This window comes from Chiloscyllium plagiosum, chromosome 6 (assembly GCF_004010195.1).
Source record: "Chiloscyllium plagiosum isolate BGI_BamShark_2017 chromosome 6, ASM401019v2, whole genome shotgun sequence".
Classification (NCBI taxonomy): Eukaryota; Metazoa; Chordata; class Chondrichthyes; order Orectolobiformes; family Hemiscylliidae; genus Chiloscyllium; species Chiloscyllium plagiosum.
This window is the reverse complement of record NC_057715.1, coordinates 110969770-110984928: the sequence shown is the minus strand read 5'-3', so window position 1 is coordinate 110984928 and position 15159 is coordinate 110969770. Positions and strand designations below refer to the sequence as shown.

The 15159-nt window shown below is 45.2% G+C and overlaps 1 protein-coding gene across 2 annotated transcripts in view; it reads left to right on the top strand.

Annotated features, from left to right (window-relative positions):
- nlgn4xa (neuroligin 4 X-linked a) overlaps nt 1-14724 on the top strand; it is a 301285-nt gene extending 286561 nt beyond the window's left edge. For both annotated transcript variants that reach the window (XM_043692405.1, XM_043692404.1), the window contains 2 exons: nt 8279-9068; nt 11996-14724. In XM_043692405.1, coding sequence (XP_043548340.1) covers nt 8279-9068; nt 11996-12863 — 1658 coding nt within the window. In that variant the 3' untranslated portion in view covers nt 12864-14724. The remainder of the gene's footprint in view (nt 1-8278; nt 9069-11995) is intronic.
- The last annotated feature ends 435 nt before the right edge of the window (nt 14725-15159 follow it).

Here is a 15159-nt window from a genome sequence, read left to right as displayed (position 1 = left end):
GGGAGGTGCCAGAAATGGTCCAGGTAAATTTAAGGTCAGGGTGGAATGTGTTGGTGAAGTTGATGAATTGCTCAACCTCTTTGCGGGAGCATGAGGTGGCGCCAATGCAGTCATCAATGTAGTGGAGGAAGAGGTGGGGAGTGGTGCCGGTGTAATTACGGAAGGTGGACTGTTCTATGTAGCCAACAAAAAGACAGGCATAGCTTGGGCCCATACTTGTGCCCACGGCTACTCCTTTGGTCTGAAGGAAGTGGGAGGATTCGAAGGAGAAATTGTTAAGGGTGAGGACCAGTTCGGCCAAACAAATGAGAGTGTCAGTGGAAGGGTACTGTTGGGGACGTCGGGAGAGGAAAAAACGGTGGGCTTGGAGGCCCTGGTCATGGCGGATGGAGGTGTAGAGGGATTGGATATCCATGGTGAAGATGAGGCATTGGGAGCCGGGGAAACGGAAGTTTTGGAGGAGGTGGAGGGCGTGGGTGGTGTCTCAAACATATGTGGGGAGTTCCTGGACTAGGCCATTGCCTCCCCATTCACCTTCTCATGATTTACATCAATAACTTAGATGAGGGGAATGAAGGCACAGTCAATACATTTGCAAAAGACATAAAGATAGGCAGGAAAGTAGATAGTGAAGGAGGCATAAGGAATTTATAGACAATGATAGGTTGACTAAGTGTGAAAATATCTGACAGATGGAGTATAATTTAGGAAAATGTGAAATTGTTCTTTTGACAGGAAGAATGGAAAAGCAGAGTGTTATTTAACTGGAGAAGAATTGGAATTCCAAGATGCAGAGTGATATGGGTCGTCTCATATGCCGTTAAAAATCACACAACACCAGGTTATAGTCCAACAGGTTTATTTGGAAGCACTGTCACTTGGTGTTGTGTGGTGTTTTAACTTTGTCACCCCAGTCTAACATCAGCACCTCCAAGTCATGGCCCTCATATGCAAGTAGAGTACATAATCAAGAAGGTTAATGAAGAATCGGACATAAAGACAAAGATGTAACGTTTCAGATGTAAGACCTCATATTCAAAACTGTGTGCTGGCTCGGTGTCCTTGTGTAAGTAAGGATGTAAAATTGTTGGAGTCAGTTCAGAGGTTTATGAGATTGATGTCTGGAATGAGTGGGTTGTCTTTTGAGGAGAAGTTAGACAGATTGGGCTTGTTTCAACTAGAATTTAGAACAGTGAGTGGTAACGAGATGGAAGTGTATCAGCTGTGGATACCGAAAGGATGTTTTCTCGTATAAGAGGGTTCAGATCTGGGGTCACTATTTTAAGATCAGGGAACACCTTTTCAGAACAGAGGTAAGGAGAATGTCTTTCTCTCATACAGTTTTGTGACTTTGTAGCTCTCTGACTCAGAAGGCAATGAAAATGGGGTCACTGAATAGTTTTAAGGTAGAGGTAATTAGATTCTCATAAGACAGAAAAATCAAAGTTTATTGAGGATAGATGGGACTGTGGAATTTAGAATCTAATGAGATAAAACATGATCTTATTAAATGATGAAGTAAGCCTGAGGGGTTGAATGGCCTAACTCTGCTCCTATCTTCATTGTTCCTAAGCCTGTAATAGTCCTCTCGTTTCTCTGACTCCATAATAGTGGGTTCGTTCTATGTCCCATAATGGTCCGATTACTTTATGTCCTGTAACGGTGAGTTTGTTTTTTCATAGAATCACTACAGTGTTTAGTCAGGCCATTTGTCCCACACTGACCCGCGGAAGAGCATCCACAAGCCTCCCCACCCTATCCCTGTAATCCTGCTTTTCCCATGGCCAATCCACCTAATCCGCACATCTTTGGTCTGTGAGAAGAAACCCTTGCAGCCACGGGGAAAATGTGCAAACTCCACACCGACAGTTGCCTGAGGCTGGAATCAAATCTGGGTCGCAGTCACCGTGAGGTAACAGTGCTAACCACTGAGCCATTGTGCCACCCCATTGTGTCTTGTAATGGTGGGCTTATTTTTTGCTCTGTAATGGTAGGGTTTTTTTTTGCCCTGTCATGGTGTTTTCTTTTTGCCCTGTAATGGTGGGTTTATGGTATGACCTGTAATAATGAGTTAATTGCAGGTCATATAATAGTGGGTTTATTGAGTGTCCTGTAATGGTGGATTCACTCTCACAGTCTGCACTGCAGTGTAGGTTAGTGAACAGCAATTGAGCCTGGACAGCTCATTCTGTAAAATGGCAATCGTTTCCCCTTCAGCAGTGGTTGCGTTATCAAGATGTCACTTCCTGACGTTCCAATTTGATACGTGTGAGCAAATTGTTCTCAAATGATTTGCTGCTTAATCCGAAAAGTATGAAGCCATGTATAGCCACAGCTCAAGCCAAACCTGAACTGACAGCTGAGAGTCATTTCATTGGAGACAATCCTGAACTCTTCCCTGCTCAAGTAAACTGACATCAGTTTATGTTCGTCTTTGAAGCTTCAACAAATATAACATTCTGAGGCAGTTTGGAAGCTGTTCCAGTCCATTTGCTGATGTGGAACCATAATGCATTGTCTTATAAAACAATAACTTGTGTCTTGTGTTCAACTGCTGGCAACTTCTTGAGTATTGTTGCTTTCAGTTGTGCAATAATGTAGAAAAAAAGAGACCACAAGACAACCGTATGTGGCTTCAGTAGCAATATTTCTATTGTGTGACGGTAGAACTGGAGAATTCATTGGAATTTGCATAAGAATATAAAAACTAGGAGCAGAATTCGGCACTTTGAGTTTGCTCTGCCATTCATTATGATCATGGCTGATCTCATCTGAGCCTCAATTCCATTTTTCTGTATCGTCTCCATAGTCCGTTAACCCGTTACAAATCTGTCTATCTCCTCAAATTTCAGTTTCCTGGTGTCCAATGAGCTGTCACTGACCACATGCATGGCAGCCATATTGCATTTTGTATAGTCACTCCAGTCCTGAAGCTCCATCACGGTGGCTCAGTGGTTAGCACTGCTGCCTCACAGCACCAGGGTCCCAGGTTCGATTCTCAGCCTCGGGTGACAGTCTGTGTGGAGTTTGCACATTCTCCCCGTGTCTACGTGGGTTTCCTCTGGTTGCTCCGGTTTCCTCCCACAGTCCAAAGCTGTGCAGGTGAATTGGCCATGCTAAATTGCCCATAGTGCTAGGTGCATTAGTCAGAGGGAAATGGATCTGGGGGGGTTACTCTTCGGAGGGTCGGTGTGGACTTGTTGGGCCGAAGGGCCTGTTTCCGTGCTGTCAGGAATCTAATCTAATCTAATCTAATCTGGTTCACTAATACCCTTTAGGGAAAGAAATCTACAATCTTTACCTAGTATGGCCTACACGTGACTCCAAAGAACCATGGGGTTGGTTGTTAATTGCCCTCTGAAATAGTCAAGACAGCTGATTGGTGCAAGGGCAATTAGGGACGAACAACAAAAGCTGGCCTTGCCAGTGACACCCATATCCCATATGGGAGAGTGAAGAAGTAAACAGTTCTAATCGAATTAATTAGTGACCATCTCCTATTTAAGACACCTAGTATTGGAATTTCCACTGCCAGTTCACACGAAGTTTGCAAATCAGTCCCACTCAGGAGCACTTGTTAAATAAGCACTCTACACTTACAGAAAGTCAGACAGATTGTGAGTTGACAAAACCAAGAAGTCTTTGTTTATAGAACACACAGAATCCAACACTGCATTCACAAACATCCATTCCCTCTGCCACCAATACTCTACAGCAGCAGCGTGCACAATCTATAAGAAGCACAGTGGAAACTCACCAAGGCTCTTTAGACAGCACCTTTCAAACCCGTGACTCCTATTGTCTAGAAGGACAAGGACAGCAAATACTTGGGAACACCACCTCTTGCAATTTTCCTCCAAGCTACTCACCATCCTGACTTGGAAATATATCACCCTTCATCACTGTAGTTGGGTCAAAATCCTGGAATTCCATCCTGGATGGCTTTGTGGGTCTACCTACAGCACATGGATTGGAGCAGTTCAAGGAGGCAGCTCACCACCACCTTCTTAAGGGCAACTAAGGACAGGCAATAAATATTGCCCCAGCCAGTGATGCTCACCTCTCACAGATTAATAAAAATAAGAAAAGATTGGCTGGTCCAACTGTACCATGCTAGTGCTCCAAATAAGTTGCCCTCCTTCTTCATCAAAGACCACAAGTGACATATCCCATGATTCCTTCCCTCCTCATCTACCTTCCCCTTAAAAACACTCACGACATTCATCTGAACCTCCTCAAGTGGTAGCAAGCTTCAAATTCTCATTGTCTCCTGATTTGGAAAGCAGGAGGTTTAATTTACTGAACAGAATGCTGCCATATCAATGCCGTTCCAATACATGCAACAAGGTGGCTCACTAGTTAGCACAGCTGTCTCTACAGTGCCAGGGCCCCAAGTTTCATTCCAACCTCAGGTGACTGCCTGTGTGGTGTTTGCACATTCTCCACGTGTCTGCGTGGGTTTCCACCAGGTTCCCCGTTTTCACCCTGCAATCCAAAGATATGCAGGTTAGGGTGGAATAGCCGTGCTAAATTGCCCATAGTGTTCAGGGATGTGCAGGTGGGTTAGCCATGGGAAATGCAGGGGTACAGGGGTGGGGTGCGATGCTCTTTGGAGGGACAGTGTGGCCTCAATGGGCTGAATGGCCAGCTCCCTGCTCTGCAAGGATTCACAAATCAGTGGCATGCCAGTCCAGCTGTCTATAGTGTTCAGGATGTGTAGGTTAGGTTCATTAATCGGGGGAATTGTAGAGCAATAAGGTAGGGGAATAGATATGGGTGGGTTGCTCTTTGGTGTGGACTTGTTGGGCCGAATGACCTGTTTCCACACTGTAGGGATTCTATGTTTCTATGAGAAATCCCTGAACACTACAGGCAATTCAGCATGGCCAATTCACCTAATCTGCACATTGTTGGGCTGTGGGAGGAAACCGGAGCATCTGGAGGGAAGCCCACACAGACACGGGGAGAATGTGCGAACTCCACACAGACTGTCACCTGAGGCTGGAATCAAACCCGAGTCCCTGGTGCTGAGAGGTAGCAGGCATGCATGGAGCTTTGATATTGCCATGGATTAGTGAGACCGAATGCTCTGGTTCAGTGCTGAAAGTATTTAGTAATTTGTAGTGACCACTGGAAGTGAACTGTAAAACCCTGCACCAGTCAGAGGGGATTACGTACAGAGAGGTGATTGCTAATCAACAAGGGGTTATTTACCTCCGTGCACTCGAACTAATAGGGCAGCACCAGAGGCTGGAAATGCACAGCGAGGTTAGGTAGCTTCAATGCAAACGAAACAGATGTTTTATGGAAAGGTTTCAGTCAGAATCAGTGCAGATCTCTCAAGAGCCTGTAATCGACAGGTTTAGCATTGACTGTAATGCAAATGGTTCATAGCTGTTGGGCGACATAATCAACAACCTGTTTTAAATATGAAAGACTTAAATCCTGCCGACTGCTACACAATTGCATAGAGTTTTACGGCGAGATGGTGGGGAATTAGTAATTTTAAAGGATTAGTCATTCAACTGCCCCAGGTCAATGCCCTGGGAATGTGGGTTCAAATCTCACTGTGATGGATGGCAGAATTTGCATTTAATTCATTTTAGCATTCTGGAATTGGCAGCAAGTTTCAGTAACAGCAATTATCTCTACTTGTAGAAGCCAACTTATCGTTTAGTGAAGGTACTCTGCTGTCCTGACCTGGCCTGGCTGCATGCGGTGCTAGACCTACAGCAACGTGGTTCACTTATGCCCTCTGACATAAGCCCATAAGATAAAGGAGCAGAATCAGACTATTCGGCCCATTGAGTCTGTTCCACCATTTGATCACGGCTGACATGTTTCTCAACCCCATTCTCCTGTCTTCTACCTGTAACCCTGATCCCCTTACCAATCAAGAACCTTTCTATCTCTGTTTTAAATACACTTAATGACTTGGCCTCCACAGCCCTCAGCAGCAATGTATTCCACAGATTCACCACTCTCTGGCTGAAGAAATTCCTCCTCATCTCCATTCTAAAGGATCATCCTGAGGCTGTGGCCTCAGGTCCTAATCTCTCCCACTGTTGGAAATATCTTCTCCATGTCCACTCAATGCAGGCCTCTTAGTATTCTGGAAGTTTCAGAGATCCCCCTTCATCCTCCTAAACTCCATTGAGTCCTCAATCACTCCTCATATGACAAACCCTTCAACCCTGAGATCATTCTTATAAACCTCCACCGGAAACCCACCAACACTAGAACATCCTTCCGTTGATATAGGGCCCAAAACTGCTCACAATATTCTAAATATGGTCTGACCCGAGCCTTATACAGCTTCAGCTGTACATCAGTGCTCTTGTATTCTAGCCCCCTTGAAATGAATGCTAACATTGCATTTACTTTCCCAACTGCAAACTGAACCTGAATCTTATCCGTAAGAGAATCCTGAACTGAGACTCCCAAGTTGCTTTGTACTTCAGAATTGCGAAGCCTTTCCTGTTTAGAAAATAGTCCGTGCCTTCGTTCTTCCCCGCAAAGTGCATAACCTTACACTTTCCCACATTGTATTCCATCTGCCATTGCTCTGCCCACTCTTCTAGCCTGTCCGAGTCCTTCTGCAGCCTCCCCGCCCCCTTAACACTACCTGTCCCTCCATCTATCAATGTGTCAACTGCAAACTTAGCAACAATGTCCTCAGTTCCTTCATCCAGATCATTAATATATAATGTGAATAGTTGTAGTCACAACAGTGACCCCCGCAGAATACCACTAGTCACCGGCTGCCATACTGAGACAGACTCCTTTATCCCCACTCTCTGCCTTCTGCCGGTCAGCCAATCCTCTGTCCATGTCAGTACCTCACCTCTAACACCATGGGCTCTTAATTTATTTAGCAGCCTCCTGTGTGGCACCTTGTCAAAGGCCTTCTGGAAATCCAAACAGATCATATGCAATGGCTCTCCTTAGTCTAAGTTGCTCATGAGTCGCTTGATTTAACAGGGATGGGCAATAAATGTTAGCCTTACTATTGGCACCTATATCCTGTGGGTAATTGCAATGCACAGGCAGGACATTTGTCCCAATTTATCTGTGCTGATGTTTATGTCCAATGGAAGCCACTGTATTTCCACTCTTAAGCTTCTCTTCTTTTGTCTATCTGCATTACTTCCTACTGTTGCATTTAAAGAAAATCATTAATTGGATCTGGGTGTCACTGGTTAGTCCAACATGCATTGCCCATCCCTAATTTCCAGAGTTAAGGGTCAACCACATTGTCGTGGTCTGCAATCTCACCAGATGTTACATTCAATAAAGGATATTAGTGAATCAGATTTTTTTTTCCTCCTACAATGATCAGTATTAAATTCTCAATTTTTAATTTTTACTAAATTCAAATTCCACCATCTGCCATGGTGGGATTCGATCCCCGTTCCCCAGAACACTAGTGAAGCAGTGGTTTACCTGTACTTAACTCAATATCATCTAATGTACTCGCTGCTCATAATGTAGTCTCCTCTACCTAGGGGAGATGAAGCACAGATGGGTGACATGACTCCTTTGCAGCACACCTGCATTCTGTCTGCAAGTATGACCTGGAGCTTCCAGTTACCCGCCACTTTAACACCCCACCCTGTCCCCTGGTGAATCTCTCTGTCTCAGGCTTGCTGCAGTGCTCCAGTGAAGCTCAACACAAGCTGGAAGCACAGCACCTCATTTTCTGCTTGGGAACGCTGCAGCCTTCAGGACTCAATATCGAGTTCAACAATTTTAGGGCTTGAACACCCCCTTCCATGCCCTTACCCCAACCCCCACGCACCTGGCCTTGTCATCACATGGGCTGCTACCACCAACAATCCATTGTCAGCTCCTAATGGTCCTTGTTAGTAGCTATTGATTCCCTCACGCTGACATTTACCATTCCTTTATCTGCCTACTGTTTGCTTTTCATCTCTCTGTCTTTCTCTGGGCCCATTCCTACCTATCCTTTACTCCTTCGACCTCCCTCATCCCTCTCCATCTTCAGCCAACACACCAACCTTTCCATAACTACAATCAATCTTGACAAAGGGTCACAGCACCCAAAATGTTCACTCTGCTTTCCCTCCACAGGTACTGCCAGTGCAGAGTTTCTCCAGAAATTTCTGTTATTGTCTCCGATTTACAGCATCCGCAGTTCTGTGTTTTCTTTTGCTCCCCCAGAACATTATCTGATTAAGGTTCTAGTGTTAATACCATTGGGCCATCTCCACCTCCTGTTTATGTTACCATTAAGTTGTTTCTCTCATTGAACCAACAGGTCTGTTCCAGAAGGCAATTATTCAGAGTGGGACAGCCTTGTCTAGCTGGGCTGTTAACTACCAGCCTGCCAAGTATACCCGCTTGCTGGCAGAGAAGGTTGGCTGCAGTATGCTGGACACCATCGACCTGGTGGAGTGCCTCCGGATGAAGAGCTACAAGGAGCTGATTGAGCAGGACATTATGCCTGCCCGTTACCACATCGCTTTTGGGCCAGTCATTGACGGAGACGTCATTCCTGATGACCCCCAGATCCTCATGGAGCAGGGCGAGTTCCTCAACTATGACATCATGCTGGGTGTCAACCAGGGCGAGGGCCTGAAGTTTGTGGAGAACATGGTGGACAACGAGGACGGGATCTCGGCCAGCGACTTCGACTTCGCTGTCTCCAACTTTGTCGACAACCTGTACGGCTACCCGGAGGGGAAGGACACCCTACGGGAGACCATCAAGTTCATGTACACTGACTGGGCGGACAAGGAGAACCCTGAGACCCGCCGCAAGACTCTTGTAGCGCTGTTCACTGACCACCAGTGGGTAGCGCCAGCGGTGGCGACAGCAGACCTACACGCCCAGTATGGCTCACCCACCTATTTCTACGCCTTTTACCACCACTGCCAGAGCGACATGAAGCCAGGCTGGTCTGATGCTGCGCACGGAGATGAAGTCCCCTATGTCTTTGGCGTCCCCATGATTGGACCCACTGAGCTTTTCCCCTGCAACTTCTCGAAGAACGATGTCATGCTCAGTGCGGTGGTCATGACTTACTGGACCAACTTTGCAAAGACAGGGTGAGTTGGGCTCTACCCTTCCAAATTTTTGGGGATTGTTTTTTCAAACTTGCAAAGTAATATGTTTCCATTCCAGCCTTCTGGGCTTGAATGAACACACTGAGTAGATGTCAAGGAAAGTCACGATAGTCCCAGATGATTGCCCTCTCAGAGGTCACTGGTGAGAGGGTCACTGAGACCTCAGGAAAGGGGCAAGGTCAAACCGTCATGGTAACCTCAGCCATTACAGGATTTGAAATCACACAATTGGTGTCACTCTTTGAAAGAGCCAACCGAGCTAACCAATAATATAGAGTCATCGAGATGTACAGCACATAAACAGACCCTTCAGTCCAACTCATCCATGCCGACCATTGCAGTCGGTTCTGCTACGACACGTGCTTGTTCAATGCGATTTGGCTTTAATGCGATTGAAAAATTTAGACCGTTCTTTGTAGAATGCAAGCTTTCCTGACTTTTAGCATTACATCAGAACTGAGTATATCCTAAATTAATCTCGCCCATTTGCCAGCAACCAGCCCATATCTCTCTAAACCCTTCCCATTCATATACCCATCCAAATGCCTTTTAGAAGTCCTAATTTTATTAGCCTCCACCACTTCCTCTGGCAACTCATTCCATACACGCCCCATCCTCTGCGTGAAAAAGTTGCCCCTTAGATCCCTTTTAAATCTTTCCCCTCTCACCTTAAACCTAAGTCCTCTAGTTTTGGACTCTCCTACCCTGGCAAGAGATGTTGACTATTTATATGACTGAAGGCAACACCCCAGTTCAGTTCAGAAATGCTCATACCTTTGCATCAGAAGTGCATTCAAATTTCACTCCAGGCACTTGAACAAAGCTTAACCCTCCTGGTGCATAACTGAGGGAGTATTGCACTGCTGAAGGCACTGTCAAGTGAGACATTAAGTCTGGGCCCCGTCTGGTCTCTTGCTGTGTACAAGACTTGCAGCACTGTTTAGCGGAGGGGAGCTCAATCTGTGCCATGGCAAATGATTATAACAATGATCTCACTGAAATTAATGACCTGATAATTTAGTCTGAAGATCTGTGGAATTCATTACCCCAGAATACAGTGCATTGCGGGACTTTGAGTCAGTTTAAGGGGGAGATAGACAGATTTGTAATGAGTTAACTGGTTAAAGGGTTATGGAAAGTGGAGTTGAGGCTGAGATAAGATCAGCCATTGGTTGTATCAAATGGTGGAGCAGACTCGAGGGGCTGAATGGCCTCCTCCTGCTCCTAGTTTTTATGCTCTTACAGTAGCTTGCTAAACAAAATGATCATAAAAGTCATAGAATCATAGAATCAATAACATGTAGAAAGAGATCATTGAGTCTGCACTGTCCCTCCGAAGAGCATCCCACCCAGATGCTACCCATAACCCCACATGTCCTATGGCTAGCCTACCTAGTCAATGCATCCCTAGACATTATGGGACTACTTAACATCGCCAATCCACCTAGCCCACACATCCCTGGACACTTCGGACTATTTAACATGGCCAATTCACCTAGCCCACCAATCCCTGAACACTACGGGCTACTTAATATGGCCAATCCACCTAGCCTACACATTTCTGGACACTACAATCTATTTAACATGGCCAATCCATCTAGCCTACACATCTCTGGACACTACAGACTATTTAACATGGACATTCTGGATCAGTGGTGCATCTCTGGACATTACAAGCTATTTAATATGGCCAATCTACCAGCCTACACATCTCTTGACACTACTGGCTATTTAACTTGGCCAATCCACCTTTCCAGCATCTGCCGTCATTGTTTTTACCCTATTTAACATGGACAATCCACTGAGCCTACATCTCTGGACATTACAAGCTATTTAATATGGCCAATCTACCAGCCTACACATCTCTTGACACTACTGGCTATTTAACTTGGCCAATCCACCTAGCCTACAGATCTCTGGACATGACAGACTACTTAACATGGACAATCCACCTGTCCTACACATCTCTGGACACTACAGACTATTTAACACGGTCAATCCAGCTGGCCTACCCATTCCTGGATGCTATGCGTTAATTAGCATGGCTAATCCACCTAATCTACATATCATTGTCCATTGCCCGTTGTGTTTCCTGCAAGTACTGGCATAAACCCCAGGCCATGGTTGCCTGAATGATCGGGTCAATGTTGAACTTTCTCAGCCTGATTTGGTGGATAAGGATCATCTAGCCTTAATAGAGCTCCGTTTTGCTGCCAGTGAAACTTGAAGCAGTGATGTAACCTTGCCTTTGTACCTGTCTGAGGAAGGTTGTTTTCACTTGAACTTCAAGAAATGAGGAGCGACCTGATAAAAATTTACAAAACTCTGAGAGGCATGGATAGAATGGATAATCGTGGTCTTTTTTCCCAGGGTAGAAATATCAATTACTGGGGTATGCAAGTTTAAAATAAAAACAGGGTAAGTTTGAAGGAGGTAGGAGAGGCAAGATTTTTCCACAAAGGATGGTAAGTGCCTGGAATGTATTGCCAGAGGAGGTGGTGGAGGCAGATACAATAGCAATGTTTAAGAGGCAACTTGACAGATACTCGAATAGGCAGTCAATAGAGGGATGCAGACAGTGTAGAGGCAAAAAGATTCCCGTTTAAAAAAGACTTCATATATTGCCACTGAAGGCCGAAGGGCCTGTTCCTGTGCTGTACTGTTCTTTGTTGCAATTGAGCAGTAGGAGTTAAAGCAAACTAGGCCTCAATATCAAGGGAAGACGATTGACTGGGGTGAGGGGTGAAATTTTAACATTAACCATGTATCTCGACGTGAGCCCTGAAAAGCAACTTCCCAGGGCAAAATACCTCTCCTCATAAAGTACATTACCTTTGTCAGTGGGGGTTTGTGTTTAAAAATCCTGAAATGTTGCGCCATTAAAATCACTTTCTGACTTTTCCCTCCAGTGACCCAAACCAGCCCGTTCCACAAGACACAAAATTCATCCACACAAAACCCAACCGGTTTGAGGAGGTGGCCTGGTCAAAGTATAATCCAAAGGATCAACTGTACCTTCACATCGGCCTGAAGCCCAGGGTGAGGGAGCATTACCGTGCTACGAAAGTGGCCTTCTGGCTAGAATTGGTCCCCCACCTTCACAATCTGAACGAAATCTTCCAGTACGTGTCAACCACCACCAAAGTGCCGCAGACCGACTCCACGCCATTCCCTTACGTGACCCGACGGGCCCCAGGGAAGCTGTGGTCCTCCACCACCAAGCGGCCGCCTCTGACACCTTCCCACAACCCCAACAAGCAGGCCAAAGATACGCGCAAGTCCAGCCCTGAAGAGACGACAGTCCTGATTGAAGACAAGAGGGACTATTCGACCGAGCTAAGCGTCACCATTGCCGTGGGGGCGTCGCTGCTCTTCCTGAACATCCTGGCGTTTGCTGCCCTCTACTACAAGAAGGACAAGCGGCGACACGAGACACACCGGCGACAGAGCCCCCAGAGAGGGGGTGGTGGAGGCACCGCCAACGACCTGGCTCACCTCCAGAACGAGGAGATGATGTCACTGCAGATGAAGCAAATGGACCACGAGCACGAGTGTGAGGCGATGCAGACCCACGACACCCTGAGGCTCACCTACCCACCCGACTACGCCCTGACCCTGAGGAGGTCACCGGACGACATCCCGCTCATGACCCCCAACACCATCCCCATGATCCCCAACACCCTGGCTGCAATGCAGCCCCTGCACACCTTCAACACGTTCACCGGTGGACAAAACAGTACGAGCTTGCCCCACGCACATTCCACCACTCGGGTATAGCTCCCCCTGTTGGAGGAGACCCTTTTACCCCCATTTGAGTTTCCCACCTCCCCTCCCCCAATTGAGCGAGAAATCTCATTTTGTTTCTTTTTTTTTCCATTTTTTCAACACAATTTTAACAAGCGGCGAAGCAGAACTTGTCAGCAAACCATCCGCAAGTAGAAGACAAATATCGGAGTAACTACTTTCTTTTTGGTGGAGAGGGTGGTGGGGGTGGGAAGGGGATAAGTTGCTATATTCACTTCACGGTTGTATTGTTTCAATTAACATAGCCAAGGGAAAGACAAAATAAAAACAAAATAAAGAGGAACAGTGCATTCTACAATCAGAGTTGAAAGCAGAAGTCTTTTATAAATGATGAACATTTGAAAAACTAATTCAAATATTCCACTGTATCAGATGGAACTGACAGCTCAGTGTCCAACAGCGCAGAGAATTGTGGATCTTTTCTAACCATCTGGCAGAGACAGTGAGAAATATAAACCATAGGACAGTGTATTCAACAAAGGATAGCTCTCGTTTCAAAGTAAGTGATTGTACAGTGTCTTCAATGTGCCATGCTGTGTTACACCCTTATTGCCAGGAATTAATGATCGAACAAAGGCTTTTTTTTTAATTGAGATGTGTGATGGTACTGCACTTGATGAATATCCCATTTCATCGATGAAAGGACAATTCAGTTGCGTGGATCCCAAGCCTGTATGAAGTGAGACTGACTTGTCCCTCTGAACTGTATTTATGAAACTTTGTAAACATTTGTAAATAGCTGTGGGTTTAAAGAAAAAAATGCTTTTATCGTTCTTTTTAAGTTTTAAAGGGTCAGCTTTTAGACAGCTTGTGCTTTATATCATGTTCTTTCTGTATATACATGAGATGAACCATCTCTGTTCTCTGCCAATTACTTTACCTGGATATTATGGTACCTGAAGTACTTTTGAGGCTAGGGAATTTGTAACATCAACCTCTGTAGAAGATATGCCCGCTTATGCTTATTGCCCAGAACATTTCTTCTATGTAACTTAGCTTATCTCTGTTTTAGATTATGTTAGGTGCATGTTTAAGTATCGTAGCGAGCGACTGTGGATTTGTATTTTCTTTTGGTACATGATCAGGAAGGAAAAGGTGAGTCAGGATACAAGACAACATATGACTTGTGGAGTCCTGAAGGCAGTTGGGCAGGATATGGAGAATTTACAAATAAACGATACTGTTAATATTTAAAGCAGATGACAAAAAAAAAGTTTTCTCTCATCATCCATCTTGCATCAATTCTTCAGGACAATGCTTTTGTTATTTGCCTTTTGTGGGAGGGATGGGGCTTGCAACAAGCTGATGACTGACTCAGTTTGGATTAGCAGGTCCAGGCGATGTGTCTGAGGGGGTCAGTGACTAGGGACACAGTTTCTCCTGCTCGGTAAGAGTGCCTCGCAACCCTAGAGGGTCCGTATTGAAATTTTCCAGATCACAAACTTCGAGATGTTCGGGGTACAAAGGTTAAGGGATAATTATCTGCTTTGGGGAATGATAGACAGATTGAACATGGTTTTGCCTTTGGGAGAAACATACCTCGTAAGGACACAAGTCTAGAATACAAGTAATATACTTTCATTTGAATCTTGTTAACTGTGTGTATTCTTTATCTCATTATGTCCTATACATTTTGAAGCACGAAGGGTCTTTAAATGTAGTATATCGATGTATATGTTTTTGTTCACTTTTGTTTGCCTTAAGTGATAATAGACAATGACCTTTTGGCTGGACATATATATATATATAAAATTTTCAGCAGCTTTTTTAAATAAAATGATCACACTATTTTCTAATTTATTGTACTTTTGTTATGAATGATTAAATCTCACAGAACTCCATAACCATCGTCAGTGCACCTTCAATGTTCTGAAATTTTTAATGCATGGTATTCCTCCATCTAAACCTGAACTTTGTGAAACTCGCTCTCGGGATGTTTTGTATTCACCCAAGGGATCTGGGCCAGCATTTATTGCCTGGCCCTAGTAGCCGTTGAGAAAGTGGTGTTGAGCTGCCTTCTTGATCTGCTGCAATTTACATGCTGTGGGGTTGACCCACAATGCCCTTAGGGAGGGAATTCCAGGATTTTGACCCAGGGGCAATGGTTGCTCTCTTCTGTAATGTTGACATTGGTTGCCCAGTTGTAGTTGTCCTGAAATGTTCATGGTCTTTGACCTGGGGAGCAGGTTGGGTGCCTTGTTAGCCATTTCAGACAGCAGTTGGAATGTAGAAAGTAGGAGCAGGTGAAAGGAATTGGCTCTTCAAATCT